General features: G+C 46.9%; 10 protein-coding genes across 15 annotated transcripts; 4 read left to right on the plus strand and 6 right to left on the minus strand.

Moving 5' to 3' along the window:
- Positions 1-865: 865 nt before the first annotated feature.
- Positions 866-2727, minus strand: Rpn13 (regulatory particle non-ATPase 13). Of its 2 annotated transcripts, XM_020959309.2 has the most exons (4): positions 2497-2727; positions 1845-2386; positions 1534-1751; positions 866-1428 (listed from the first exon to the last, which is right to left on the minus strand). In XM_020959309.2, the coding sequence occupies exons 2-4, from the start codon at positions 2363-2365 to the stop codon at positions 986-988; spliced, it is 1182 nt and encodes a 393-aa protein (XP_020814968.1). In that variant the 5' UTR covers positions 2366-2386; positions 2497-2727; the 3' UTR covers positions 866-985. The 2 variants fall into 2 exon arrangements, with proteins under 2 accessions (XP_020814968.1, XP_020814967.1); XM_020959308.2 differs by having other exon boundaries at positions 866-1751.
- A 632-nt stretch (positions 2728-3359) lies between these two features.
- On the plus strand, positions 3360-4701 carry RpS11 (ribosomal protein S11). 3 transcript variants are annotated; one of them, XM_086831532.1, is made up of 4 exons: positions 3360-3392; positions 3616-3738; positions 4091-4296; positions 4496-4701. In XM_086831532.1, the coding sequence occupies exons 1-4, from the start codon at positions 3381-3383 to the stop codon at positions 4617-4619; spliced, it is 465 nt and encodes a 154-aa protein (XP_086687658.1). In that variant the 5' UTR covers positions 3360-3380; the 3' UTR covers positions 4620-4701. The 3 variants fall into 3 exon arrangements, with proteins under 3 accessions (XP_086687658.1, XP_020814941.1, XP_086687657.1); XM_020959282.2 differs by lacking the exon at positions 3616-3738 and adding an exon at positions 3888-4013; XM_086831531.1 differs by lacking the exon at positions 3360-3392 and having other exon boundaries at positions 3562-3738.
- Positions 4702-5837: 1136 nt separating this feature from the next.
- On the plus strand, positions 5838-12328 carry LOC110189623 (proteasome-associated protein ECM29 homolog). Its single transcript, XM_086831533.1, has 8 exons — positions 5838-5974; positions 6102-6232; positions 6357-7237; positions 7295-7780; positions 7834-8300; positions 8358-8720; positions 8784-9419; positions 9489-12328. The coding sequence occupies exons 1-8, from the start codon at positions 5947-5949 to the stop codon at positions 12158-12160; spliced, it is 5664 nt and encodes a 1887-aa protein (XP_086687659.1). The 5' UTR covers positions 5838-5946; the 3' UTR covers positions 12161-12328.
- Positions 12246-16360, minus strand: Cyp6t3 (Cytochrome P450 6t3). Its single transcript, XM_086831535.1, has 3 exons — positions 15996-16360; positions 12744-13978; positions 12246-12685 (listed from the first exon to the last, which is right to left on the minus strand). The coding sequence occupies exons 2-3, from the start codon at positions 13971-13973 to the stop codon at positions 12401-12403; spliced, it is 1515 nt and encodes a 504-aa protein (XP_086687661.1). The 5' UTR covers positions 13974-13978; positions 15996-16360; the 3' UTR covers positions 12246-12400.
- Positions 13499-16586, plus strand: Cyp6g2 (Cytochrome P450 6g2). 2 transcript variants are annotated; one of them, XM_020959762.2, is made up of 3 exons: positions 13499-13982; positions 14398-15626; positions 15690-16586. In XM_020959762.2, exons 2-3 carry the CDS (start codon positions 14490-14492, stop codon positions 15975-15977), a joined length of 1425 nt encoding a protein of 474 aa, XP_020815421.1. In that variant the 5' UTR covers positions 13499-13982; positions 14398-14489; the 3' UTR covers positions 15978-16586. The 2 variants fall into 2 exon arrangements, with proteins under 2 accessions (XP_020815421.1, XP_020815420.1); XM_020959761.2 differs by lacking the exon at positions 13499-13982 and having other exon boundaries at positions 14358-15626.
- Cyp6g1 (Cytochrome P450 6g1) lies at positions 16284-18880 on the minus strand. Its single transcript, XM_020959759.2, has 4 exons — positions 18786-18880; positions 17739-18232; positions 16881-17681; positions 16284-16823 (listed from the first exon to the last, which is right to left on the minus strand). Exons 2-4 carry the CDS (start codon positions 18201-18203, stop codon positions 16515-16517), a joined length of 1575 nt encoding a protein of 524 aa, XP_020815418.2. The 5' UTR covers positions 18204-18232; positions 18786-18880; the 3' UTR covers positions 16284-16514.
- A 189-nt stretch (positions 18881-19069) lies between these two features.
- On the minus strand, positions 19070-21895 carry LOC110189236 (uncharacterized). 2 transcript variants are annotated; one of them, XM_086831537.1, is made up of 2 exons: positions 21082-21895; positions 19070-20239 (listed from the first exon to the last, which is right to left on the minus strand). In XM_086831537.1, the coding sequence occupies exon 1, from the start codon at positions 21893-21895 to the stop codon at positions 21467-21469; it is 429 nt and encodes a 142-aa protein (XP_086687663.1). In that variant the 3' UTR covers positions 19070-20239; positions 21082-21466. The 2 variants fall into 2 exon arrangements, with proteins under 2 accessions (XP_086687663.1, XP_086687664.1); XM_086831538.1 differs by lacking the exon at positions 19070-20239 and adding an exon at positions 20778-21026.
- On the minus strand, positions 19070-22063 carry LOC110189232 (putative methyltransferase-like protein 25). Its single transcript, XM_020959215.2, has 3 exons — positions 21082-22063; positions 20835-21026; positions 19070-20239 (listed from the first exon to the last, which is right to left on the minus strand). Exons 1-3 carry the CDS (start codon positions 21460-21462, stop codon positions 19316-19318), a joined length of 1497 nt encoding a protein of 498 aa, XP_020814874.2. The 5' UTR covers positions 21463-22063; the 3' UTR covers positions 19070-19315.
- SmF (small ribonucleoprotein particle protein SmF) lies at positions 20474-20828 on the plus strand. The gene has a single exon (XM_020959220.2). It carries the CDS (start codon positions 20474-20476, stop codon positions 20738-20740), a length of 267 nt encoding a protein of 88 aa, XP_020814879.1. The 3' UTR covers positions 20741-20828.
- Positions 22064-22147: 84 nt separating the features above from the next.
- On the minus strand, positions 22148-23970 carry wash (WASH complex subunit washout). Its single transcript, XM_020959214.2, has one exon. The coding sequence runs from the start codon at positions 23871-23873 to the stop codon at positions 22338-22340; it is 1536 nt and encodes a 511-aa protein (XP_020814873.2). The 5' UTR covers positions 23874-23970; the 3' UTR covers positions 22148-22337.
- Positions 23971-23973: the final 3 nt, after the last annotated feature.

Here is a 23973-nt window from a genome sequence, read left to right on the forward strand (position 1 = left end):
ATTCGGAAAGCGGCGGCGCTGAAAAGCACGAAGAGCAACAGTGCCAGCCAAAATTGTATGTCGGTTCCGTGCCTGACAGGGACAACCATAGGGGGTGGGTGCGCGAGCAGAGTGGCAAGCTTTTCGTTAGGGGGACACGATGACACCCGAAATGATGACCTTGACGATTACTATTACCGTTACTGGCCATAAATCAGCCAATTTGCCATTTGGTAGCTTACCAATATTTTGTAATCATCAAAATAAGCAGGGCTACTCATTAGTTGTACATATGTTTTTGTCTGTACCAACTAGTGACGAAAGCTAGAAACGAATAGGAACTGAAGTTTATGAGGATGAGGAGAATATATTATGGAATGTTATAACTCTTTTAAGGTTTTTGAACGCCCAAAAAAAATAAAAAAATAAAGTTTTTCAGATAAAAAAGATACAAAATTAACCGTAAAATTATGTTTTAAATTCACAAAATTAAAGTTAGATTAGATTAGATCCTAGATTATTAAAAAATCAAGAAAGAGCATCGATAATCACATAACGGTAATCAATAAAAATATACTTTCTATACAACCTTAAAATTTTAAAACTAAACATTTTTTAACTTTAGATATTTAAAACTTAAATCTTGAAACTATTTAAACTTTATAACAAGTTACAAGTATACTTTGATATTTCGTGATTGATTTATTTAAGAATCTTTTAAAAACTAAAAAGTTTTTGAGTCCAGATCTTTTAGATATCAAGATCGGACCGTGGCTAAAACGACTTGTCTGTTGTTGCTTCTTACCATTGAACGATCTCGAAAATAAAATAATGTTTTTTAATAGTATGCGCTAGAAAACTCATAATTACCAGCAAAATGAAACAATTTTCTTTGTAATGCATTTGTAACTTGCTAATTTATTCCGAATCGAAAAATACTTAAAAACGTGAAAAAATATGCTGACGACGAACGCATTTGGATTATTGTCGTTTACACAAGCGAAAGCTATTTCTGCTTCTCCTCCTGCTTCTCAGCTGGATCGGTGTTCTCATCCCGAGCGACAGCGGTGACCTCGGCTTCGCCCTTCTTCTCACTGGGCGGATCGCCGCTCATGGTGGCGCCGGCGGGCAGGCTCTTCTCCAAAGCGCGGACAAATTCCTCCAAGTTGCCGGAATAGGCGGCGGCCACAGCTTCATTGGACAGCTCGAACTGCTTAACAACCGGACCCAACTGGGCCGACTGCAGGGCGTTGGAGAACTGGGCCAGGGCCTGCTGGAACTGCGGGGAGGTTATGTGGTCCTTAATCTGCTGCTTGCGATCCTCATCCGCATCCTCAGACTCAGGCAGGTGCACGATCAGCGACTTGACGCGCTCCGGATCGGCGATGAGCTGATTGATGGCCTCGGCGCCGGAAAGCGCTGTCGATAGGTCAATGTTCAGAGATCGTCCTGCGCCATGTTCGGGGGAGAGATTGGATAAGTAGGCTTGGAATGGGTTGGCATAGGCTCCGGTCGATTCTGACGCCGTTGTGGTCGATGTGGTTGAGTTCTTACCGGAGGCATCCGCATCTAGGGACGATCCGGCACTGCCGGCGGCGTCGCCGGCCTGCGAGTTCACATTGCTGCTGCTGCGGCTGCTGCCCGACTTGGAGCCCTTGGACGGGGCAGACGGGGTGCGTGGCACAGTGACGTTCTCGGGCGTCTGCAATGCAGAGGCACCGCCGCCGCCACCACCCGAAGACGACGTGTTGCGAGAGGATGGCGTACGGGAGCTTTAAGGAAAGGCAGAGGCAGAAATTTGGATCAGATAAAATGGAAAAGGGAAATATCCTTAAAAATATAGTTTTTATAACCTAGAAACTCACTTCATTTGGCCCAGCAGCGAGCTAAGACCTCCGATTTGGCCCACTCCTCCGAACAGCTGCATCAACTGTTGTTGCGACATGTTGTTAAGCATGTACTGCAGGTCGCCATCGTTGCTGCCGCCACCACCGCGCTGGTGGGCAGCCGGGGGATTGTTCATCAGCTCGTTTATGCGGCGGCAATGCTCCTCATCCTTGTCAGTCTTGGGCTCCTGCAGCCAGAAGAACATGCGGCGCGTCGATGACTTGAACTTGAGCACGTAGACACGTCCGGTCTTGCACTGCTCGACACGCTTGTACTCAAAGTCGTCGGGGAAGACGATCAGGTCGTCCTCCACCTTGCCAGAGGTGCGGTCCTTCCAGCAAAAGTGCATCAGGCCATCGTCGCTCTGGGTCATGTAGACCAGGCCCTTGCGGGTGTCCGGGTGCACCATCTTGCCAACCATGTTCATGCGACCTGCGCGAAACTCCACAAGGTTGCTGCTGTTGCTGGAACTGCCCAGTCCACTTTGTCTGCCGAACATGATGCGAGCGCTTCTCGAGAGCTGCGAAATAAAAGATTGTGTCGTAATGGCGCTGTGTATTTGCGATAAACCGTTTTTTTCCGTTCTTCAAGTTAAGTTAGAGGGTTATTCATCGCTGTTGCCATACTCACAGGATATATAATGCGTCGAATTTAAAGATTTTTGAAAATATTTAATGAATTCGACTTCGATGACCAGCAAGTTTTTTGTGTTAGCGATGTGCAAAGATGTGTAATCGATAGTTGTATCGGTATTTCTAGAGGTGATTAGTGTTTTTATTAATGATGAAAGTTATATGTCTATTATATTTTTTTGTGTTCCCGAATGTAGAACCAGTGTGACCAAAGAAATTAAAAAAAATGGGCGAAAATGGTCAAACTGACAGCCGAAGCCAGATGTTTCTTGTAAACCAACTTTATAAATTAAATTCAAAGTTAATTAGAACGGATTAGATATAGGAATACTATTAATTGTTATTTTTGACGCTATGGGTCTAAAGCCAAATAACCGGAGCGCCAACACAGTCGTCGCCCAAAAACAAAATATTTTCGTGTTTAAAATGTCTCATCTCATATTATATATGTACATCAGAACCTCATTTTTTGGCCCCTAAAATGTTCCTTAGGTAATTTTCCTCTATTTGGGCTTTAAAAATATATGTATGTATATGGTATTATTTCGCTCGCTAAATAAGTTGTTGAGTTTTTTGATCCGGCAACGCTTTAAATTTTTAGCTAGCAACATTTATCCTATATTATCCAAGGCGAAAGCTAACAAAATTGTTCTTGTTATTCTTCTTTTCGCTACCACTTATCTGTAGTTTTGCCATTTGAAGAACATTTATCTTATGTTGGTACCAACCCTAAATAAAACAATTTTTTTCAAATAATCGATAATGCAAAAATCGATATTTTGAAAGCAATAACCAAACAGCCATAGTATCGATAGTGTCATCGATAGTTTCCCAGCTCCATCTGGCAACACTGAGCGAATCGCTCTTTCCTTTTTCATCAACATGGCTGATCAGGTAAGATTCCACGAGAATGTGTAAAATAAATTAAATGCGCGGGTTAAACCGCGGCTGCAAGATGAAAGGACCCTGCTAAAGCGGTGTGTAAGTGATATTTCAAGTATAAAACCGATGGAAAGTCCGGGACACCTAGAGGCAGCAAACAACTCGGAGCGGCCTCGCCCTAACCTCACTTTAGCGCATGGTGTTTCACACAGTGTACACGAAATGTATATTGCAGCAAACCGAACGCGCGTTCCGTAAACAGCACGCGGTGGTGGTAGTGCGCCGCAAGAGCGCCACTTTGAAGAAGCGCCCCCGGTTCTACCGCCAGATTGGGCTGGGCTTCAGGGCTCCGGCCGAGGTAAGAGGATGAAGAGCAAACCACGACTAATGTTGCGCCCCTCCGTTTGTTTCCATTTCATTCCCTGCACGTTGACCGTTCTGCACGCCGAACCTGAACACCACCTACCCTTCGCCCCCGTGTGCTCCACATGATTCCACATTAACCAGAACGAGCGCGCCTTCCAAAAACAATTCGGTGTTAACTTGAACCGCAAGGTCAAGCCCGGCATCACCAAGAAGAAGATCCTGCGCCGTTACCGTGATGTTGGCCTGGGCTTCAAGACCCCCCGTGAGGTGATGCTAGAAACTTGTACCCCACTGAAATGCCATCGATTCCCTAGCTAACATGTCTCTCTGCTCTCACCCAACAGGCCATCGATGGCACCTACATCGACAAGAAGTGCCCATGGACCGGTGATGTGAGGATCCGTGGTCGCATCCTGACCGGCGTGGTCCGCAAGGCCAAGATGCAGCGCACCATCGTCATCCGTCGTGACTACCTGCACTTTGTGCGTAAATACAGTCGTTTCGAGAAGCGTCACCGCAACATGAGCGTGCACTGCTCGCCCGTCTTCAGGTAAACCAAGCTCAACTTGAACCAAATTCTATAATGTTTTTTTTCTGATGATAAAATCATGACGGTCTTCATAAAACAAATTGCTGAAAGAACTTGACTCTTTTTACTAAACGTAAAAAACTGAAATTACACATAAATCTTGCTATATTGCAACTGAAGATAAGCCCATACTAATTACATCTTTCTTGTTCCTTTGCAGGGATGTTGAGCACGGCGATATTGTCACCATTGGTGAGTGCCGTCCCCTCTCCAAGACTGTGCGCTTCAACGTTCTGAAGGTTAGCAAGGGTCAGGGATCCAAGAAGAGCTTCAAGAAGTACTAAGTGAGGCGGACAACCACCATTCGGGAGAGATAATATTTGTAGCAGTTATTCTTTTTGAATAAAACAAAAAATGTAACTTTAACCCTTGTTCTTCTCCATAGTCTCTTCTTAGTTTCCACAGCATTTCAGCGGACGAAACAGATATTCCATTAAAAGGTGTGTATTGAGATGTTACTTTTAATTATATTTAATTTGGCGTTCTGATGATAAAATCATGACGGTCTTCATAAAACAAATTGCTGAAGAACCTTGACTCTTTCCATTAAAAGTGGAAATACTGAAATTTATCAAAGAAAATTTTTATTACTGTGAATTCTTTAATTTTTGACTAATGTGTTTTTCTTCTTTTGCAGGATTTAAGACGGCTAAATTGACCAGAGCTATGAACTTATTACCTTAACTAGATTTAACTTGATGAATTCTTTTAATAAAAATGCATCGAAATACGAAAAAAAGTTTTTTTATTTGTTTATATTAAAATAAAAAAGAATATAGACTTTCGAAATCGATCAAAACTAAGCCGAAAAAGCTTTCCATTCGGATTTTCTGTGTTCATTTATTTAAGTAAGAAATCTGCACATTTTTAAAGTTCAAAAATTAAACAAAGTTTTGCATTTTCGGCAACGTTAAAAAATTTACAAAAATTGTAGTCGGTTTTTATTTTTTCGAAATAAATAGCTTAGGTGTGAAACGAAATATATAAAACTTAATGAAACTGTTCGATGTTAAAATATGCACAGGGACTTCAAATCGATATTTTTATGTCGTTATTTATTTTTGCAAATTTAAGTTAAATGTTATTTATTTTAAAATTTGTATAAATTTTTGACAAATTTAACCGCTTATAAATTTCTTTAAAAATTGGTAAAAATTTGTTTTCCTCCTGAGATGGCTAGACTTGGAATCGGCTGACTAAGAATATATATGATCTATAGGGTCGGAAATGAATCCTTTAGCCAATAGCACCAAAAACTTACTTAATTTAAAATAAAAAAATAAGTTAAATTTGTTTTAATTTTTTTAAATTTTAACGATGTAACCCCTTATAAAATTCTTAAAAAATTAGTTGAGATGGCTAGATCGACTCGGCTGTTGATGCTGATCAATAATATCAATTTATAGTGTAGGAAATGACTCCTTCACTGTGTTGCACGCTTCTGATTATAATGATAGTATGTACTCTTATAAAATTAACAAATTTTTATTTAAATTTGGCTATAATAAAGCTAAAAACAGCTGTTTTGTTTCAGTAATAAAAAGCTTACACCTCTTGGTATCAATTTAAAGCGGAAACTGGTCACACCCACAAGGAGAAACAACATTAAAAATGGAATCTGGACCAAATGCAGAAATTGGTAAAAATGAATTTTACACTCGAAATACAGATTGTGTCCCCTTCGGTGATGCGAAGCGCCAGATCGGAGGAAGAACCTGCTACCAAGAAATTTTCTAACATCATTATCCACCTTCTACTGCTTGCAGAGCTTTTGGAGCGCGTCCTGTTGCGTTTAGGAAACGCGGACTCGGACGAGAAGCTGGAGGCCACAGTGGGCAAATTCCTGACTCCTGTGATCCTGAAGATGAACTCTCCCCACAATGCGGTGCGCACCAAGGCAAGTAAAGGACTCAAACCAAGGCCGTCGGGTGACTGGCCCCCTTCTCGCTGCAATGACGCTGCAAAATTCGCTTGTGCCGGTTGACTAATGCATTGTGAATTTAAATTCCTCCAACGTCCAGGTCGTGGAGGTGCTGACCCACATCAAGCGGCGGCTCTCGTCGCGGGGACAAGTCCAAATCCCAGTGGAGGCTCTGCTTGATCAGTATGCCGCCGAGGATAGCAGCACGTTCCTAAAGAACTTCGCCATCATATTCATCGCCATGGGCTATCCACGCCTGCCGCTGGAGCAACAGGCCGGTCTGGCCAGCAAGGTGGTGGGCAGCGAAGACAAGTTGGAGAGCTACCAGGACAAGATGTTTGCCTTGCTGCTGCCCATACTGTCAGAGATCAAGATCCCAGATGATCCGGCACAGCGTTCAAAGCTCCTCAATCTGCAGGACAAGCCGGGCATCAGTACGAACTTTCTCTCCCTACTTCAGGATGTGTTGCTCCTGCCCTACGGCATCACCCAGGATCAGGAGATACCGCCAGGAATGAGTATTTATAGTTTTAAGCGAATCATCGCTAATAATTGGCGTGCCGAGGAACTGGAAAAGGTTAAGAAGGGAATCGTTCGCTTCCTCTGCGCCAGCGTCTTCACAGATGTGCAGATCTTCGCGCCTCTTGTGGTGGCCTCGGCAGACACACGCTTCAGCGTGGCCACTCCGGCGCTCGCCGAGCTGAGTAAGCTGTGCACCATGCTGGACTTTAGCAACCCAGCAGTAACCGCTCCGCTGTACATCTTGTTTGTCGGCAACCAGAGCAAGTTGACGGACCGCCATACGCGTCCCTGCTGTGCCCGCATTCGTCAAAAGTTGCTGCAGTACCTCATCAAGTGTCGCGGCAAGAGCATCAACGTGACAAAGGGTCTGCAGGTGATCTTCGACGGTCTCTTCGGGACTAACACCAATCAGAAATGCAAGGTTTTAGCCCTGAATTTCGTAGAGCTGGTACTCAGAGAGTGAGCATTATGACCCTATGTTATTTTAAAGCTTATCCCATTATCCTCGCCTTCTAGTGGTCCCCAAGAGTTGGTCTCAAAGGTTTCGAAGGTCATCCTCACTGGCATTACAAAGATTATCGGGCGCGACTCTACCGAACCAAATGATGTCCAGAATGCGGCATATTCCGCCTTGGCGCAGCATGCTCGCAGCTTTCCGCAGGACGTTAGTCAAGACCTGAAGCTGGTCCTTGGATACTTCAACAACCTGGCCAGCTGTGCTCCTGAACTGCACTCGTCTATACGCGAGGCACTAGTCTCCATGGCTCCAGCATTTGCGTGGAAGACCAAGGAGAAAAGCGATGCCATGGAGATGGAGGAAAACACAGATCCATCGGCCGTCAAGCTGGATGGCCAGCAGCATCTGTTATTGGCCATGCTGCTAGACAATGCCGAATCAAAGATCCAGATCGTTCAGAATGTGACTAGTGTCTTCCTGACCAGCTGCTATCCAGAGTATTATGCCCCCGCCCGATACCTGCTGCTGCTCATTGCGGGAGAGCGGTAAGCTAAATTCTTCTCTCAGAGTCTTTTATAAAATTCCCTGTTATCTTCAGAAATTCCCTGCGCGAGAATGTGACAACCTACTTGTATGGCACTTCGAAGAAGGATCATGTCAACTACAACCTGCTCTCCTCCATCGAGCAGGTCGAAAACCGCACCAATAGTGAATCCATTAGTGACTTTAATCACCTGTCCTTGGAGCAACGACGTGTGGTACTGCCCAGCTTTCCGGTAATGATGTCCCACGTCCACGAGATGGCTAATAAGCGGCTTAAGAAAAGCAACTCCTGCGTGGTGGTGGGACGCACCAAGCTACCGTACAGCCTGGAAGTGTACGAGGAGCTGCTGGACTATCTACGTCTGTGCCTGTGGTATTCGGCTGGCGTAGTGTCTGCTCCTGGGGATGAGAAATATACCCAGGAGTTACGCAAGTACATAACCCTGCACTACGACGAGGAGGAAAACAACGCGCTGAATCAGTACGTGCAGTTTGTCCAACGTAGTGTGGAGGCCAAGAGAAGTATGTGAGAGCCAGGAGTATTTAAGGAATGTAAAGTAACATATGTCTTCTTTCTAGGCGAATCTAATCTTGTCTGTCTGTACGATCTACTAAATGCCGCTCCAGAGCTTTTTGCTGCCAAGCAGCTGCATCTGCTGGAGCCGCTCGGTAACACCTTAAAGGATGTTTCCGAGACAATGCGCATCCATGTGGCTCAGGTCTATGGCATTCTATGGGCCTTCGGGTTGTCCGATGATAAATTCGACGAGGAAGTGGGCGAGTGCCTGAACAACCTTACGCAAAAGACATTGGAGCATAAGCATGGCTGGCTCCTGGTACTGGGACACACCTTTAATCGGAAGATTGCCATGCTCAAACAGGAGAAGAAAGCAAAAGACTTTGCTACTTGGTCGCAGTTTGTAAATGCCGTCAAGATAATATGTGAGTTTGAACCCTTACCGAGCATAGAACTCCTGATTTTTAAACATGAATTATCTGTTTTAGCCAAAACCCTCTGTGAATCTCAGTGGCTGCTTGTATCGGCAGCCGTGAAATGCATCTCCATGATCGGCAAGGCTGTGCAGATACCCAACGTCAAGGTGGAGATCCAGGTGCCCACCAATGATGGCGATGACGACGAAGAGATGACCGAATACACGAGTATTGATTCGTCTACTAAGCTGGTTGTCTTTGGCGTGGTATTCCAGCTATTGCGCAGTTCGTCGGCGCGCCAAAAAATACGAGAGGAGTCTGCCAGATGTCTTGGCTACTTGGCCATCGGCGATGGCGAGCACTTTACCAAGCGCAATCTGGAAAAGTTCCTCACCCTTGCCAAGGTGCAGAAGGATGCAGCTCTAAACATAGCAATATCCGAGGCGATTGTAAACACCCTTTGCGGCTATGATGTGAACAAGGGACAGCCAGACGAGAAGTTCGTCAATCTACACTGCAGCGATGCCGAATTTGAGCAATTCCTGAATTCGTTGATTCGCATGGTCACCGAACCCAATCCGAATTCCCGACAGGCCATCTCCGTGTGGCTTCTGGCCGTAGTAAAGCACTGCAGCAAGCGTCCCGCAGTGTTGGCCAAGAAGGAGCTGCTTCAGTTTGCCTTCACTGAGCTCCTCTCCGATGACAGCGGTGCGTTTTAGGCTTCCCTAGGAATTGATCATTTTTGTAACCTTTTTTTTTCTTACCATTCTCTTTTAGAATTCGTCCAGGATGTGGCGTCCCGTGGCCTGGGACTTGTTTACACTCTCTCAGACTCCAACAGCCAAAGTGACCTGGCCAACTCGTTGCTGGATCAACTAATTGGGGGCAAACGAAAGGTGAACCAGGTCACTGCCGATACGGAAATCTTTGCCGAAGGCATGCTAGGCAAGACGCCCACGGGAGGCAATATCACCACTTACAAGGAGCTTTGCTCCCTAGCTTCGGATCTCAACCAACCGGACATGATCTACCAGTTCATGCAGCTGGCCAATCACAATGCCACTTGGACCAGCAAACTGGGAGCGGCCTTCGGATTGAAAACTCTTTCCGCCGAATCCAGACAGAAGATGCAACCGTATTTGGGCAAGATTATACCGCGCCTCTATCGCTACAAGTACGATCCCACACCCAAAATTCAGAACTCGATGATCTCAATTTGGGACACTATTGTGAGTGACTCGAAGGAGGTAACCGAGCGTTACTACTGGGAAATTCTGCGTGAGCTTCTGGACAATCTCACGTGCAAGGAGTGGCGAGTACGAATCGCATGCTGCCTGGCGGTTCGGGATCTGCTGAAGCGTTCCAATGGCTTGAAACTGCGCTCGGATGAGCTTGTGCGGCGGACTTCTGCTTCCGATGCCATGGAGGTCGATGAGGTTCCCGAGCCGGAGCTGAAGGAACTATGGTTTCAGCTTTTTCGTGTGATGGACGACATCCATGAAGGTACCAGGGTAGCGGCTCACGGCACTGCTTCATTCCTCGGCAAGCTGTGCGTTATTGCCTCCTCCTCGGATCATGGGAAATCTGGCACTGCGGTGGCTACATCTGTTTTACCGTATCTACTGGAGATTGGAGTGGGTCACAAAGTGGCTGAGATCCGCACGGTGAGCATCAAGACCATTTCCGACATGATTGACTCATCGGGAGCCCTAATTGCTCCTCATCTGGTCACCCTGATTCCGTGCCTGCTCCGTGCCACCGGCGAGTTGGAAAATAGCAAGCTGTCTTACGTGTCCACTCGTTTGGGAGCTGACAACGAGGCACAGGAGGCCGTGGATACACTCCGTGCGGAGGCTGCGAAGTCACACCACACTATGGAGACCATTGGCAAGTGCGTGCGGTACATTGATTATCCTGTGCTAGAGAAGATGACGCCCGAAGTCCTGGAACTGATGCGGTCCAGTGTGAATCTGGGAACTAAGATTGGCTGTGCCCATTTCGTTTGTCTGATCAGCATCCGGCTGGGCAAGGAGATGACACCGGTGGTGGGTAAATACATTCGCGCTTGCTTCGTGGGCATCAAGGATCGCAACGCCACTGTACGGAAGTACAACGCCAGTGCCATCGGCTACCTCCTGGGGCTGGCCAAAGAGCAGTCGATCAAGAGCCTGTTCACTAAGCTGGACGAATTGTATGTGGAGCAGCCGGAAAATCGCTCAATTGCCTTGACCATTCAGTCCATGAACAAGCGCCATCATGAGCTCCTGAAGGACTACATGGACAGCATGCTACCACTGATCTTCTTCGCCATGCATGAAGAGGTCAGCGAGGAAACAAAGGCCAATGTGGAGCTGTGGAAAGATCTGTGGAACGATGTCAGTCCAGGGGACGCAGGCATTCGTCTTAATCTGAATGTGATCATACCCAAGCTGGAGACATCTCTCACCGATGCCAGCTGGTCTCGCAAGGCGCAGGCAGCTAATGCCATCCAAACGATAGCTACTCGCCTGAGCAGCACCCTGGAAGAGCCCGACAGAGTGCGCCTAATCAGGCTCCTCCTAACTGGACTGCAGGGTCGCACCTTCGAGGGCAAGGAGCGCCTCCTACAAGCTTTGGCTGGACTCTGCAAGGGACTGAATCGATCCCACGAAATCTGTCCCACCATCATCGATGCAGCCATGAGGGAGGCAAGGAAACGAGAGCCCATCTATCGTACCAATGCCTTGGCTTCTCTGGGCAACATTCTCGACCAGCTGGAAGCAGATCGCTTCGAAGAGGTGTACAACATGAGCTGGAATCTGCTGGAGAAGAAGGAGCTGCGCAAAGAGTCAGACGACGAAGACGAGCCTAGCACCAGCAAGGACCTTACGGCTGACGAGCGCAACAAGAGGGCTCAGACACTCAACCGACTGAAGGAGGTCGTCTGGGAGACATTGGGCAAGTCTTGGCCGCGTCATTCAATCGAAACACAGCACCGATACCAGCTCTTCTTTGCCGAGAACTGCACGAGCATTCTTGCGGAGAGCACGCGCCCAGTGCAGGTCAGCCTACTGGCCGCCCTTGCCAAGTATATCGAGCGGCTCTATGTCTTCGATGAGTCCGCTCAATTGCCAGATCTGTCGCAGATTAACCAGGAGAAGAAGATCAAGACGGAAGCGCCGGCGCCACAAACCCGCGAAGCCATTGTTGAGAAGATCTGCACCGATGTCCTGGCAGCCGTAGCCCTTGCTGCTGGCGTCCCACACACAGGTCTCAAGAAGGAAGCCCTCAACATTGTCCTGATGCTCATCAAGCGGCAAAGTGGGGCCAAAAACCAGCAACCCCTGAACCTAATCAGGCAAAGCTTCGAGTTGAATTTGGAAAAGTTCCAGCGCGATTCCGCTCCAGAGATCCGCTGCCGTATCAAAGACATCGAAGGGAAGCTGGGAAAGCTGAATCCGGGTAATTAGAGGTCCCTGTGATGTATATGTCGCCAAAACCCCATTGCTGGGTAGATTTCCTAAAGGGGTAAGTCTGGAAATTAAACATCGTAACTTTGGCTGAAATAAATTTGTATTTTTTAAACGAAATCGTTTGAGGAACCATTTATAAATTAAACTTTAACTATATTAACTAAATAAGAGTCGGAATACTTTTTGTAATTAGGAATCGTAATTTTCACAGCCATAAGGTGCCCTCTAATACAAGTTTTAAGTCATAGACTCCCTGCAGAACCGTAAATATATCTCATCTCGAGACTCTAGCATAAAGCTCTTAGGATTGAAACGAATCTTTGGAACTGTCCGCTCGCAGACTTCCACCCGATATAGTTTTAAAATGTGAGCCAGGCCCAGCTTCAGTTGAAGAATACCCAGGCGACTGCCAATGCAGCCATGGGGACCAGCTCCAAAGGGTATATAGGTCATGGGGACAATACTTTCAAGGCGTTCGGGGGCAAATCTCTCGGGATCAAAGCGGCAAGGATCGGGCCAGTACTGAATAATATATAAAAATAATAATAGATTCATAAGAAGTAAATCTTCTCGAAAGTACCTTTTTATCACGCTGCAGGCCCAGAATAGAAATGTAAGCTGGCATTCCACGGGGTATCACAAAGTCCAAATGCGGCTGCAGGGAGAATCCTTCTGGCTCAGGACTTGTGCACTCTCTGTTAATAAAAGCAGCCGCTGGATACAGACGCAAGGCCTCCAGACAAACCATTTTGAGATAAGGCAAGGCAGTCAATGTGTCATAGTCGATGGAGGAAGTGCAGCTAGCACCAAAAGCGTCACTTAGTTCTTGCCGGAGGCGCTGCTGCGTGTTGGGTGCCTTGGCCAGTTCATAGAGAGTGAAACCCATAAGGGCTGAGGAGGTCTCGAAACCGGCTAGGAGTATAATGCCCGCCTGGGAGGCTATAAAGTCAGGATGTTGGGAGTAGTGATTGGAAGAGCGACTCAGTCGGAAGTACTGCAATTGATTAATAAGATCCCCCTTTTTGGGCTCCTCATGATCCTTGACCAAGTTTCTCATAAACAGTGCGTAGTCTTCACTGAAGACCTTGGCTCCTACAACCTTGGTCCACTTGGGCAGAAAGAATACGCTCATAAAGTCCAAGACCTTGCGTGGACTGGTTTCAAATAACTCCTTGGTTTTCTTCAGTAGCTGCGATCGTCCCTGACGTAATCCTCCCACATCCAGGCTATAGAAGAGATTTCCCGTCACATCGGTGGTGTACAGCTGACACATTCTGCTCAACGGAAGCACGCGGTCCGGTAGGTCCCGCAGTTTTCTCTTCAGATAGTTCTCCAGGTCGTGGACCACACTCAGCATCTGGGGATACATCATCTCACGTAGACGACCGCTGGTAAAGAGCTGCGACATACACTGACGGTTCTCCTTCCAGTTGTGATACTTGGCCAAGGGCAACGTCAAGTTTCCCATAGGATCTCCAACATCCGCCGCTTCATAGCGATTCAGGAAGCTATTGAAATGCTTGATCAGCACCAGGCGGATTAACTCTGGATCTCTGATCATAAGAGCCGGGGTTTGTAGCACAAAGAAGCCCATAACCTTGGCCTGACTGCAACGTGGATCAGCGTAGATATTTTTAAAGAGATCTCCAAAGGAAATGCGGAGAAACAATAGCTGACCGAGGTGACCCAGTGGGGAGCAGGAGGAGACAGGCAGATGGGGTATTCCGAACCTCTTAAAATAGGCATATTTGTGCCTCAGCCAGGAATGGAGGGTTAGCATGGTGAGAAGCAGCAGCCAGAGAATCAGCATATTTCCTAGGTAAGAACAAACAATATCAATGAATTAGTATTAAAGATTATTAAAACACATCACAACAGGCCCTTTTAAACCCTTTTAAACTAAAACCATTATTCCATTTCTGGAAAATTAATTACTTTAAAAAACCAAACGTCATATTTTTGAAACCCTCTATATTTATAAAGAACATTACCTTGTTCATGAACACCAAAAAGATAAAACAAACATTGAAATATCTCACAAAAGAGTCCAACTTAGCATCACAATAGAGACCTGCCCATTCATGGAATTCATTCACAAAGAGAAGGATCATCTCGATGAACCCCATATAAAGCTTAACACAAGCTGAGTAGGATTGGTTTTTGCCAGTCGACAACGGAACTTAGTAGAGCCACCATGGCACTGGTATTGCTGATCTTCTCGGTTGTCCTTCTAGCCCTAGTCTGTGGCCTACTTGACAGGCACTACTCCTTCTGGCAGCGCCTGGGAGTGCGTGAGATTAAACCCAAGTGGATAGTGGGTAACCTTATGGGACTACTCAGCATGCAGAAAAGTCCCGCCGAGTTCATATCCCAGCTGTATAATCATCCGTCGGCGGAGAACGAACCCTTCGTGGGGATACACGTATTTCATAAGCCTGCTCTGCTCCTGCGAGATCCGGAACTGGTGAAAAACATCCTGGTCAAGGATTTTGGAAAATTTTGCAATCGGTACTCGAACTCCGATCACAAGGCTGATCCCTTGGGCTCACAGAACATATTCTTCCTGAAGAACCCCGCCTGGAAGGAGGTGCGATTGAAGCTATCACCCTTTTTTACTGGGAACAGGTTGAAGAATATGTTCCCGCTCGTCGAAGAAGTGGGTGCCAGCCTGGATGCCCATCTGCGCCAACAGCCGCTCCATAATGAACGGATGCGGTGCTTTGATTTGGAGGCCAAGGAGCTGTGCGCCCTTTTCACCACGGATGTGATTGCTACGGTGGCGTACGGAGTCAGGGCAAACAGTCTCACGGATCCGAACGGGGAGTTCCGGCGGCATGGACGCTCTGTGTTCGATTTCAGTCTGTTAAGAGCGGCAGAGTTCACCATGGTCTTCTTCCTGCCACACCTGATTCCCTTCTTTGGCTTCAAGGTGGTGCCCGCTGAGGCCACACGTTTTCTGCGCAAGACCATCAACTATGTGATGGAAGAGCGTGAGAAATCTGGCAAGTCACGAAACGATCTCATAGACATCCTTATTGAGTTTCGGAGGAGCACGCTGCAGGCGAAGGCTGCAGGCATCAAGGATCAGTTCGTGTTCGAAGGCGACATCCTGGTGGCCCAAGCCGTGCTATTCTTCACCGCCGGCTTTGAGTCTTCTTCCTCCACTATGGCCTTTGCCATGTACGAGCTGGCCAAGGATGCGGATGTGCAGCAGCGATTGCGAGATGAAATCAAAGAGGCTCTGGTGGAAAGCGATGGCCAGGTGACGCTCCAAATGATTGAATCCCTGGTGTACATGCAGATGATTCTGCTCGAGGTGCTGCGCATGTATCCTCCTCTGCCGTTCTTGGATCGCGAGTGCACCTCCGACGAGGCTTACCCTTTTGCTCCCTTCAACAACCTAAGGGTGCCCAAGGGAATGCCTTTCTACATACCCTGCTATGCCATACACATGGATCCCGAGGTGAGGTTTACTCTAAAGTAATAACCGAAATTTTTAGGACTAAAGTCGGTCTGCTTTCTCCAGTTCTTTCCCCAGCCCAAGAAGTTTCAGCCAGAGCGGTTCTCCGCTGAGAATCGAAAGAATCACAGGCCCTACACCTACATGCCCTTTGGCCTCGGTCCGCACGGCTGCATCGGCGAGCGCTTCGGCTTGCTTCAGACGAAGGTAGGTCTGGTGAACATTCTCCGCAATCACTTGATAACCACATCGGAACGCACACAACGGCGAATGCAGCTAGACCCCAAGGCGATTATTACCCAGGCCAAAGGAGGCATTCATCTGCGACTAGTCCGTGATCCTATGGGCGTATAACCCGAAAGGGAAACTTACTTTTTTTTTGGGAGTTCAGCAAGGCAATACCGAATATCTTAGAACAACAATCGAATGAGAACTAAGCCGGAGATTCGCGTGTTTTGGCATTAAGAATTAAACTAGTGTCGCGTATATTTGAGGGCAATTTGATTGACGAGTGGCGTGTTTATCCGCTGGAGAAATGACTTGGTAGATCAATCACTCAGATATATATAGATATATACCTAACAGTGCATATTTATGGGGCTTTTTTCCCCCAAATCATCTTGAAAACGTTTAAAATCGCATTTGCATGTACGAGATGTATTAGATGTAGATTACATTTATTTATTGGTGGCGTAATTTTATAGACTCTCTAACCGAGAGCTCAACAGATTACATTTAATTTGATAATTTTTCTGTTTTGTTTTTATTTACCAGTGCCGAAGCGCCGTTTCTGGCGCGGATTATTGTATAATTGGTAAAACGACAGGCAGGCGATTATCTCGTCACTCACTATCTACGATTATATTAGATTTAGGTCTAGAGTTCACAGATTCACTGCACCGGCGATGCACTCTTGTCGTAGAGACAATCATTGACTACCTCCAGGTTGATTCCACTCTCAGCCTGCAGCACAAAGCCCTTGGGATCGAACTTCATCTCCTTCATGGTATCGGCGCAATTCCTTACTGCATGGTTCTTCAGCAGGTGCACCAGTCCCAGTTTGCTCTGCAGCAGTCCAATGCGACTGCCGATGCAGTTGTGGGGGCCAGTTCCGAAGGGCTGGTAGGCCATGGCCACAATCGATTTACGATTTTCGGGCGAGAAACGCTCCGGATCGAACTTGCTGGGATTGGTCCAGTACTGGGGATCATAGGAGCGTCAGAAATGTTCTTTAGTTTATCATAATAAAATCATTACCTTGGGATCATGATGCAGTCCATAGATTGGTATAAAAACAGCGGTTCCGTTCTCATACGTAAAATCATAGAATGGCTTCAGCGACAAATCCGGCTCACCCTCAATGCTGTTGTACTCTCGGTCCAGGAACGGGAGCACTGGGTACATACGCAGCACCTCATCCACCACCATGGACAAATACTCCAGGGATTGGATCTTCTCGTAGGACAAAGTTCCGCCGCCTTCCACCAGAGCTTCGTTGATCTCCTTTCGCAAACGTTCCTGCATCTCCGGATGCTTGGCCAGCTCGTAAAGAGCAAAGGACATCGTCGAGGAAGAGGTCTCAAAGCCAGCGGTGAAGAAGACACCCGCTTGGGCCACCAGGAAGTCATTGTTTCTGGCATAGTGCGGCTTTGTAGGCTCCTCTGCCGCTTCCTTTCGCAGCCCAACTAAAACATCAATCAAATCGTTGCGGATTAAGCCGGTGCGCTCCCTTTCTGCCATCACATGTCCAATGGTGTTGCGCATGAAGTGAGCGAACTCCTGTGTGAAGAACTGGATACGCAGCAGCGAAACCAACTTAGGCAGAAAGAAGGCCACGAAGAAGTCCTTAGCACGGGGTATTGTAAAGGTGAATAGCTTGCGACCATGGTTACGGAACTCCGCATTTGGATTCTGCAGGCTATTTGCCCGAATACCAAAGGCAATAGTGGCTATGCTGTCGGTGGAGAACTGGGCGCAGATTTCCTTAATCTCGGTGATAAATTTACCAGAGCTCTTCTCGCCATGTTTTTGCAGAGAAGTCTCCAGATCCTTGCCAATCTGTAGAGAAGGCACCATAAAAACAAATTTCAAATAGAAGTAAAAGTTTAAGATTACCTCTTGCATTAGGGTGTACATCTGCTTAACCTTGCCACTGGTAAATACGGGCGTAAGCTTGGTGCGAATATCCTTCCAATGGGTATCCCTCACAAAGAACAGATTATTATAGCCCAAGGGATCTCCATGAGGATCGCAGCGGGCGTTGCGGTTGTGGAACCGATTAAAGTCCTTAATCAGCACAGATTTGATCAACTCGGGATCGCGGATAATCAGGCCGGGCCTATTGAGGGCATAAATTCCCACCACAGCTTCGTCCTTAACCCGGGGATCATTATACAGCTCCGATAGATACAAACCGAACGAGTTCTGCAGCTGGAAGACCGCCTTAGTATTTCCAATGATGGGCGTGGGCGGGATGTAAGGCAATCCCTTGCGCTGCCAGTAGCTGTGATTGCGCTGGAACCACACGTACACCGCTCCCAGGGCGGCAACCACCAGAAAGAGGGCCTCGGTTAATGCCATCTTTGAGTTTCGTTATCCTTATCGGAATTCTAATAAATCAGCAATAAGTCTGTTAATTAATTTATTAACTGATACGGGTTTAAGATAGGTCAGTCCCCCTCAGTTCTAAAGTTATCTAGGCTAAGAGCATGTGGTAAAGCAGAACTCTTAGTGTTTTTCCATTCATTAGACCTAAGGCAAAAATAGTTTGCTAACGGGTACGTTATCATGCAACTTAGTTAAGTGCCGTCAAAACAAATAACTTATGAAAAGTGTTGCACAGATTTTTACAATACCAATAAAGGGACTTAGCCTAGAGCTTTGATGCGCATTTCCCAGTATCTCGTAACTATGATGTAATAAAAGACTTAAATTAAGAAAAACAGATAACACTGTTTAATAGATTTGGATTAAGATTACAAAACTGTTCAACACTTTCCACTATATTATAAAATCTTGTATTTATCAGGAGTTTGCTGTTTATTCCAACCCAGCAAGGACATTAAAATCTTTATATACCAATTTAATTCTCACCTTTTCCCATAATTGTTTAAATATTTTTTTTTAACACAGTATTTGCAACTGACCTTATTTGCAACTGACCTTATTTGCAACTTGTTTTTCCAGCTCAAGTTCAAGGAAATATGCTTGTTTTCAGAGCTCCCGAGCACACACGACCGGCAATTAAAGCTTTTCGCAGCAAATTGAAATTGTGTTCGGGTTTTTATACTGCTAAAAAAGTTCTGAGATAGCGTTTTGAAGTGTTAAAAGTTTACCTGTGTGGTGAATAGACGGTTATAAACAAAAACAAAGAAATCGTACACAGTTTTCTACTAAAAAAAAAAGGATGAACCCATTGAGAGAGCAAAATTATTGAAAGCTAAGCATGATGTATCAACTTCTCAAAAGCTATAAATTGTATTTATTTTTAAAAAGCTCTAAACAAAACACAAACAAATCCTACTAACCTACGGCAAAGAATTGATATAGAGCATGATTAATATGCTTTATTCAAGTATAATCTTTATCCACATTGCCAAATATAAAGCTAATCTAAGGCAATTAATTATTCTGTATCAAATGTATTTCACGCTTATCATAAATGAACTATTACTTAGAGCCCGATTATGATGTTAATGCCAAGACCGATGCTGCTTTATAGCAACAATGGCGTAGTGTCTGGGTGATATGACAGGATCAAACAAATCTATTAAATAGCTGCGCTCATAGCCGAGTTCCTTCAGATACAGCAGGCGGTCCAGTAGTATCAGACTCTCTAGAACCGGAGCAAAGGACATGCGCAGCAGATAGAACAGGTCCAAATATTGCTTATCCTTAGCATATTCCTGCAGAAGCTCTTGAAGTTCAGCCTCTTCAATGGCGGCCAGCCAAGGAGCTTCCAATTTGGAGGCACATTTTCGAATGTAGTTCGGGAAATCCTCGATTTTCCGCACCTTGCCCACCTGCAGTTCATTTTTTAAATGCTGCGCATGGCGGCAAACCAGAATCTCTAGGAGAGCCCGGTAATACAGTGTTATGCTTGGCAACTCCTTGGCATCCAGGGTTCTCTCAATGGATTGAGCCGCCAGCATCCTGGCATTTCGACCCATTCGGACTTGTCGTTCCCGAAGATACTGACTCAAGGGAAAGCCAAAGTCAGTTTGCTTGTCCATCAGCGCCTTGTTGCCAAAGAACTCCTGTTTGGAGAAGCGTTCCCTTAGCAGATGATAGCAGCAGCCAATATTACAGAGTAGTCGGAAGTCTGATTGGGCGTGGAAGACCTGCAGGCAAGTGGAAGCTAGATTTCCGCAGGTGTGGAGTCCAGTCAGGCAAATGTTGTTTTTGGGCTTGCCTATACCTGCTAGCTGAGGAAATTGCTCGGCCAGTAACTCGCCAAAATTTAGATCGGTCGTTATAAATCTGGCTGTAGTTTTGTAGTTCTCCAACAAAGGAGCATTTTTTGGGACATCTCGGGTAGCCGACCTTTTACCACGCCTTTTGGGAGTAATGCCTTGACTCTGCAGCTCTGCGCGTTCCGTGAGGCCATTCCAAGCTCGCTAAAACAAAATAAATATTTAATTACTCAAAAATTGCTTAAATTTGAATTAAGCTGACTTTGCTGAATTATCCAACACTATTTTTTCAGCATCTGTCGATATATCGCTACTAAAATACTTTTTCATCCCTATCATTCTTCTTCTTCCTCGACAACGCAAGAAAACGTTTTGCCGGTCTTTTTCACATAATTTTCTGTTTTTCCTTTTAAACCCGACGAAAATCACACAAACATCATGTCGGCTGGCATGCCCATCAACCCCAAGCCCTTCCTGAACGGCCTGACGGGAAAACCAGTGCTGGTGAAGCTGAAATGGGGCCAGGAGTACAAAGGCTTCCTGGTCTCCGTCGATGGATATATGAACATGCAGCTGGCCAACACGGAGGAGGTAATCGAGGGCTCAGTCACCGGTAATCTCGGAGAGGTGCTCATCCGCTGCAACAACGTGCTGTATATCAAGGGCATGGAGGACGACGACGAGGAGGGCGAGATGCGGGATTAGCAAGAAAGAGAATCGCTTGCGAGGAGGAAGCACTATCTTAAGTCTATGAAATTAATGAAATAAAGCTAATATTATTTTGTAGTCGAAAGTGTACCTGAAGTTTACGATTCCGGCTCAGAGCATTCTCTGTGTTGGCAGCATTGGCGTCAATGCCGAGTACGTGATGGTCATATTGGAGCGCTAGGCGGGACGAGAGATAGCCTTTGCCATCGCCAGCATCTACAATGCAGCAAGGCTGACTCGAGTTCTTAACAAGGTTATCTACCAAAGCGGCTGTTAGCTCCACCTACACCAGAAGATCAATATCTGATTGGTTTTATAAATCAATAGATTTCACTTACCTCATGACACTTTTTCGCACTCATAAATTCTCGAATGCTTAGTTGAGCGGCGTTTTCCTGTCCCTCAATGAGCTCCTCCACAGTCGTCAACAGCTCTGGATGAAGCGACAGACGTTCGTGCTCCCCTTGGGCTAGAAAACTTTTCCATTCAGGGAATGCGTCCTTTGATTCACGTCCTTGCCAAAATAAATGCTCTATGGCTAAGTCCACATCTTCCTTTCCTGCAATCTCCTTTTTCAAAGCGTCTGGTAGAAAATTGTCCCAATGTTGGTCCGTCAAGTAATTCACCATATGACAATTCACAAAGTCCCAGTGGGGATGGAGAAAAGCAAGCAAACCATCAATCCGCCTCTGCAACTGGGCAACTCCAACCTTGGACATCGTCCTAGAAACTGTAATCCTTGCGCTCCGAAGCGGTGGGTTCAGGAGAATTTGTTCCTGTACTCCTCTTTGATCCCAACAAGGCACGAAGACGGCGCTGGGAGTTTCGGATATTTTCCACGGCTCCCACAATGTCCGCCTCCGGATCGTTGGTCCGAGGAAACTGCTCGATGACCGTGCGCAACTGTTCCAAGCTGCGACGTACCTTGTCAGTGTGCTTTAGCTGCTGCTGGGCAACTACCTGTCCGAGGATCCTGCCCAGTTCCTCGCCCAATTGGACACCCTGGGCGTAGCCCAATCTATAGCCCTCCTCGTTGCCCTGCTTCTGACCGTCGGTTAATCCTTCCTCGTAGCCCAGGCGAGCCTGTTTCTCCTCGGTGAGCACGATATCGTCAAACAGATCGTTTATATCCCGCGATGGAGATGTCATCATATGACAAGTTAGTAGATTGTTGTTACTTGAAGTCTAGCTCCTTTTATAATTCACGTTTTAAAATATATTTTAAACTAATAAATATAAATTTAGTAAAATAGATTTGATTGAAGCCGAAATGTGTTTCGACTTGTGGTATTTTCCAACACTGAAACGGTGATTGGAACTGTGTATCAAAGGTATTCTTGCATTTTATTCACATTTAATCAGGGGTATTAATTTAGTAAACTTTAAACCCACAGTTAAAATTCCTTTTTTTCAGTTGTTAATTTTATTCAACCGTTTTTACGTGTTGCTAATTTGGCATGCTCGCTTCGGCAAAGAAAATTTGGAATTCGTTCTAGAGATTGGTATAAATTAGCTAGTGAAGCCAGTGCTTAAAGCCAGCCAAAGGCACAATAACCGGTGCTAAAGCTAAGTTGGGAGACTCCCGGCGAATCCACTAGTCCCATATGTCTTCGTCCTCCTCGGAGCGTGCCTCATCGCTGCTCTGGGATCCCTTCCTCGGCTGCACGGACGCCGGAATAACGCGCGACAACTGCTGCATCAGGGTATTACCACCGGCGGTGGCAGTGGGTTCTCCGGGATTCTGGTTTCCGGAGATTCCCTTGCGTCGCAGCATCAGCTTGTTGTGCAGGTCTGCCATCAGATCCCCCGATGATGAGGCTACAGCTCCCGCCTTGGACCGTGTGTTATCCACCACGTCGAGAGGTGCAGCCGCCTGCGATCGGAGTCGACCTCCGGATGCGCCTCCAGCCTTCCGTATGGCAGCCATAAGCTCCGATCTTGGATCCACAGTTTGAGGAGGGGGTGGGGGCATTCTAAGGGGTGTGGCAGGAGAGGGAGAAAGTGGCTTTACAGCTCCTTTGGTGGAAAAATGTGGAGGCGCAGACGGGTTATAGACTTCTTCCGGTGGCGGCGGCGGTGGCGGCGGTGGTGGAGGGGGCGGCGGTGGTGGTAAGGTCCTAGGTGGTGCCATATACTGTCCCTGTCGATTCTTATTCGGCCCTGGAATGTGGGTCTGGGCCGCAATGGCCTGCACCGTGATCTCCTGCTCTTCCAGTCCCAGGTCTGGCAGCTCCGGAAGGTCAGGCAGGTCAGTCAGCTCTCCGTACTGGTACGATGGCGCAATGGGAGTCTGTTCCTCCACTGGCTGGTACTTCAGATCATTGGCTATTCCGGGGAGATCGGGCAGATCCAGTGGTACATCGATAGCCGGCGCAGCCATAGCAGCAGGATTATAGCGCAGATCTCCGGCTGGAGTGGCAAGCTTTGTGGCGCCATAAGCTAGCGAGCGGGGGGCCGGAGCAAGCAGCTCTTCTGGTGCGTTCTTTAAGGGCTGACTGGCAACGCGCCGAGCGCTTTGCGGAGGCAGTGTTCGCTTCCAGGCATTCAAGTCCTCACCATAGGCAAACTCATTGGTGTTGAAGCGCATCAGCGTGGGCACGGAGTGAACTCCGGCCACGGGAAGGGCTCCCAGGCCGGCAGTGCGATTAGTCATCTTACGCTCGGTTACTAGCGACGACTCGTGCTCCCGGTCGCCCCGCACATGGAAGAAGACAGCTTCCTCATTGGGTTCGTTGTTGCTGCCGCTGTATCCCGGATGTGTCAGCTGCGCCGGACGTGGCTTCCGCTGCTCCTCCATTAGCTTAGTCGTCACCTGTGGAAAGGTGGCTGGCAGGGGGGCCAGAACGTCGCTAGCAGGGAATCTTGCTGGGGCGAAGATCTGGATGGCCCGCTTAGAGCCCACGAGTGCATCGATTTTCGCCTGGGCCCGCTTCACACGACTGTTTATGTCGTCAACCTTTGATCCATTCCTCGCCAAGCGAGCATCGATCCGCTCGAAAATAGAGTTTATCGTTTTGTGTAGACAGTCCAGTGACTGGGCTGCTTTGATTATGGTTTCCTGATGATGCAGGTCGGTTGGAATTATGGACACCTGGTAGGCGCTGCGCAGGTAGGGGGCCTCTTCGTCCATTTTTGTTTGCAAAATAAAAAAAATAAATAAATAAAAAATATATATGTATGCGCCCCTAGTGTGACCACTGCGCAGTGATACTGAATTTCTCCCAGCGTTT

This window comes from Drosophila serrata, unplaced genomic scaffold (genome assembly GCF_035046125.1).
Source record: "Drosophila serrata isolate PLE 108 unplaced genomic scaffold, ASM3504612v1 contig_240, whole genome shotgun sequence".
Lineage (NCBI taxonomy): Eukaryota > Metazoa > Arthropoda > Insecta > Diptera > Drosophilidae > Drosophila > Drosophila serrata.

Bases quoted from the DNA above. Each gene is read 5' to 3' on its own strand.
- Rpn13 (XM_020959308.2), bottom strand. From the start codon at position 2,365: ATGTTCGGCAGACAAAGTGGACTGGGCAGTTCCAGCAACAGCAGCAAC. The intron at 1,752-1,844 runs GTGAGTTTCTAG...CTTTCCTTAAAG, and splicing joins TCGCTGCTGGGCCAAATGAA to CTCCCGTACGCCATCCTCTC.
- RpS11 (XM_086831531.1), top strand. From the start codon at position 3,577: ATGGTGTTTCACACAGTGTACACGAAATGTATATTGCAGCAAACCGAA. The intron at 3,739-4,090 runs GTAAGAGGATGA...CTCACCCAACAG, and splicing joins GCTTCAGGGCTCCGGCCGAG to GCCATCGATGGCACCTACAT. The intron at 4,297-4,495 runs GTAAACCAAGCT...GTTCCTTTGCAG, and splicing joins CACTGCTCGCCCGTCTTCAG to GGATGTTGAGCACGGCGATA.
- LOC110189623 (XM_086831533.1), top strand. From the start codon at position 5,947: ATGGAATCTGGACCAAATGCAGAAATTG. The intron at 5,975-6,101 runs GTAAAAATGAAT...TACTGCTTGCAG, and splicing joins TGGACCAAATGCAGAAATTG to AGCTTTTGGAGCGCGTCCTG. The intron at 6,233-6,356 runs GCAAGTAAAGGA...TCCAACGTCCAG, and splicing joins ACAATGCGGTGCGCACCAAG to GTCGTGGAGGTGCTGACCCA.
- Cyp6t3 (XM_086831535.1), bottom strand. From the start codon at position 13,973: ATGCTGATTCTCTGGCTGCTGCTTCTCACCATGCTAACCCTCCATTCC. The intron at 12,686-12,743 runs GTACTTTCGAGA...TATATTATTCAG, and splicing joins GCCTGCAGCGTGATAAAAAG to TACTGGCCCGATCCTTGCCG.
- Cyp6g2 (XM_020959761.2), top strand. From the start codon at position 14,358: ATGGCACTGGTATTGCTGATCTTCTCGGTTGTCCTTCTAGCCCTAGTC. The intron at 15,627-15,689 runs GTGAGGTTTACT...TGCTTTCTCCAG, and splicing joins CCATACACATGGATCCCGAG to TTCTTTCCCCAGCCCAAGAA.
- Cyp6g1 (XM_020959759.2), bottom strand. From the start codon at position 18,203: ATGGCATTAACCGAGGCCCTCTTTCTGGTGGTTGCCGCCCTGGGAGCG. The intron at 17,682-17,738 runs GTAATCTTAAAC...CCTTCTCTACAG, and splicing joins TGTACACCCTAATGCAAGAG to ATTGGCAAGGATCTGGAGAC. The intron at 16,824-16,880 runs GTAATGATTTTA...TATGATCCCCAG, and splicing joins GACTGCATCATGATCCCAAG to TACTGGACCAATCCCAGCAA.
- SmF (XM_020959220.2), top strand. From the start codon at position 20,474: ATGTCGGCTGGCATGCCCATCAACCCCAAGCCCTTCCTGAACGGCCTG.
- LOC110189232 (XM_020959215.2), bottom strand. From the start codon at position 21,462: ATGTCCAAGGTTGGAGTTGCCCAGTTGCAGAGGCGGATTGATGGTTTG. The intron at 21,027-21,081 runs GTAAGTGAAATC...CTTCTGGTGTAG, and splicing joins GTGCGAAAAAGTGTCATGAG to GTGGAGCTAACAGCCGCTTT. The intron at 20,240-20,834 runs GTACACTTTCGA...ATTTTGTTTTAG, and splicing joins GCCGGAATCGTAAACTTCAG to CGAGCTTGGAATGGCCTCAC.
- LOC110189236 (XM_086831537.1), bottom strand. From the start codon at position 21,895: ATGATGACATCTCCATCGCGGGATATAAACGATCTGTTTGACGATATC.
- wash (XM_020959214.2), bottom strand. From the start codon at position 23,873: ATGGACGAAGAGGCCCCCTACCTGCGCAGCGCCTACCAGGTGTCCATA.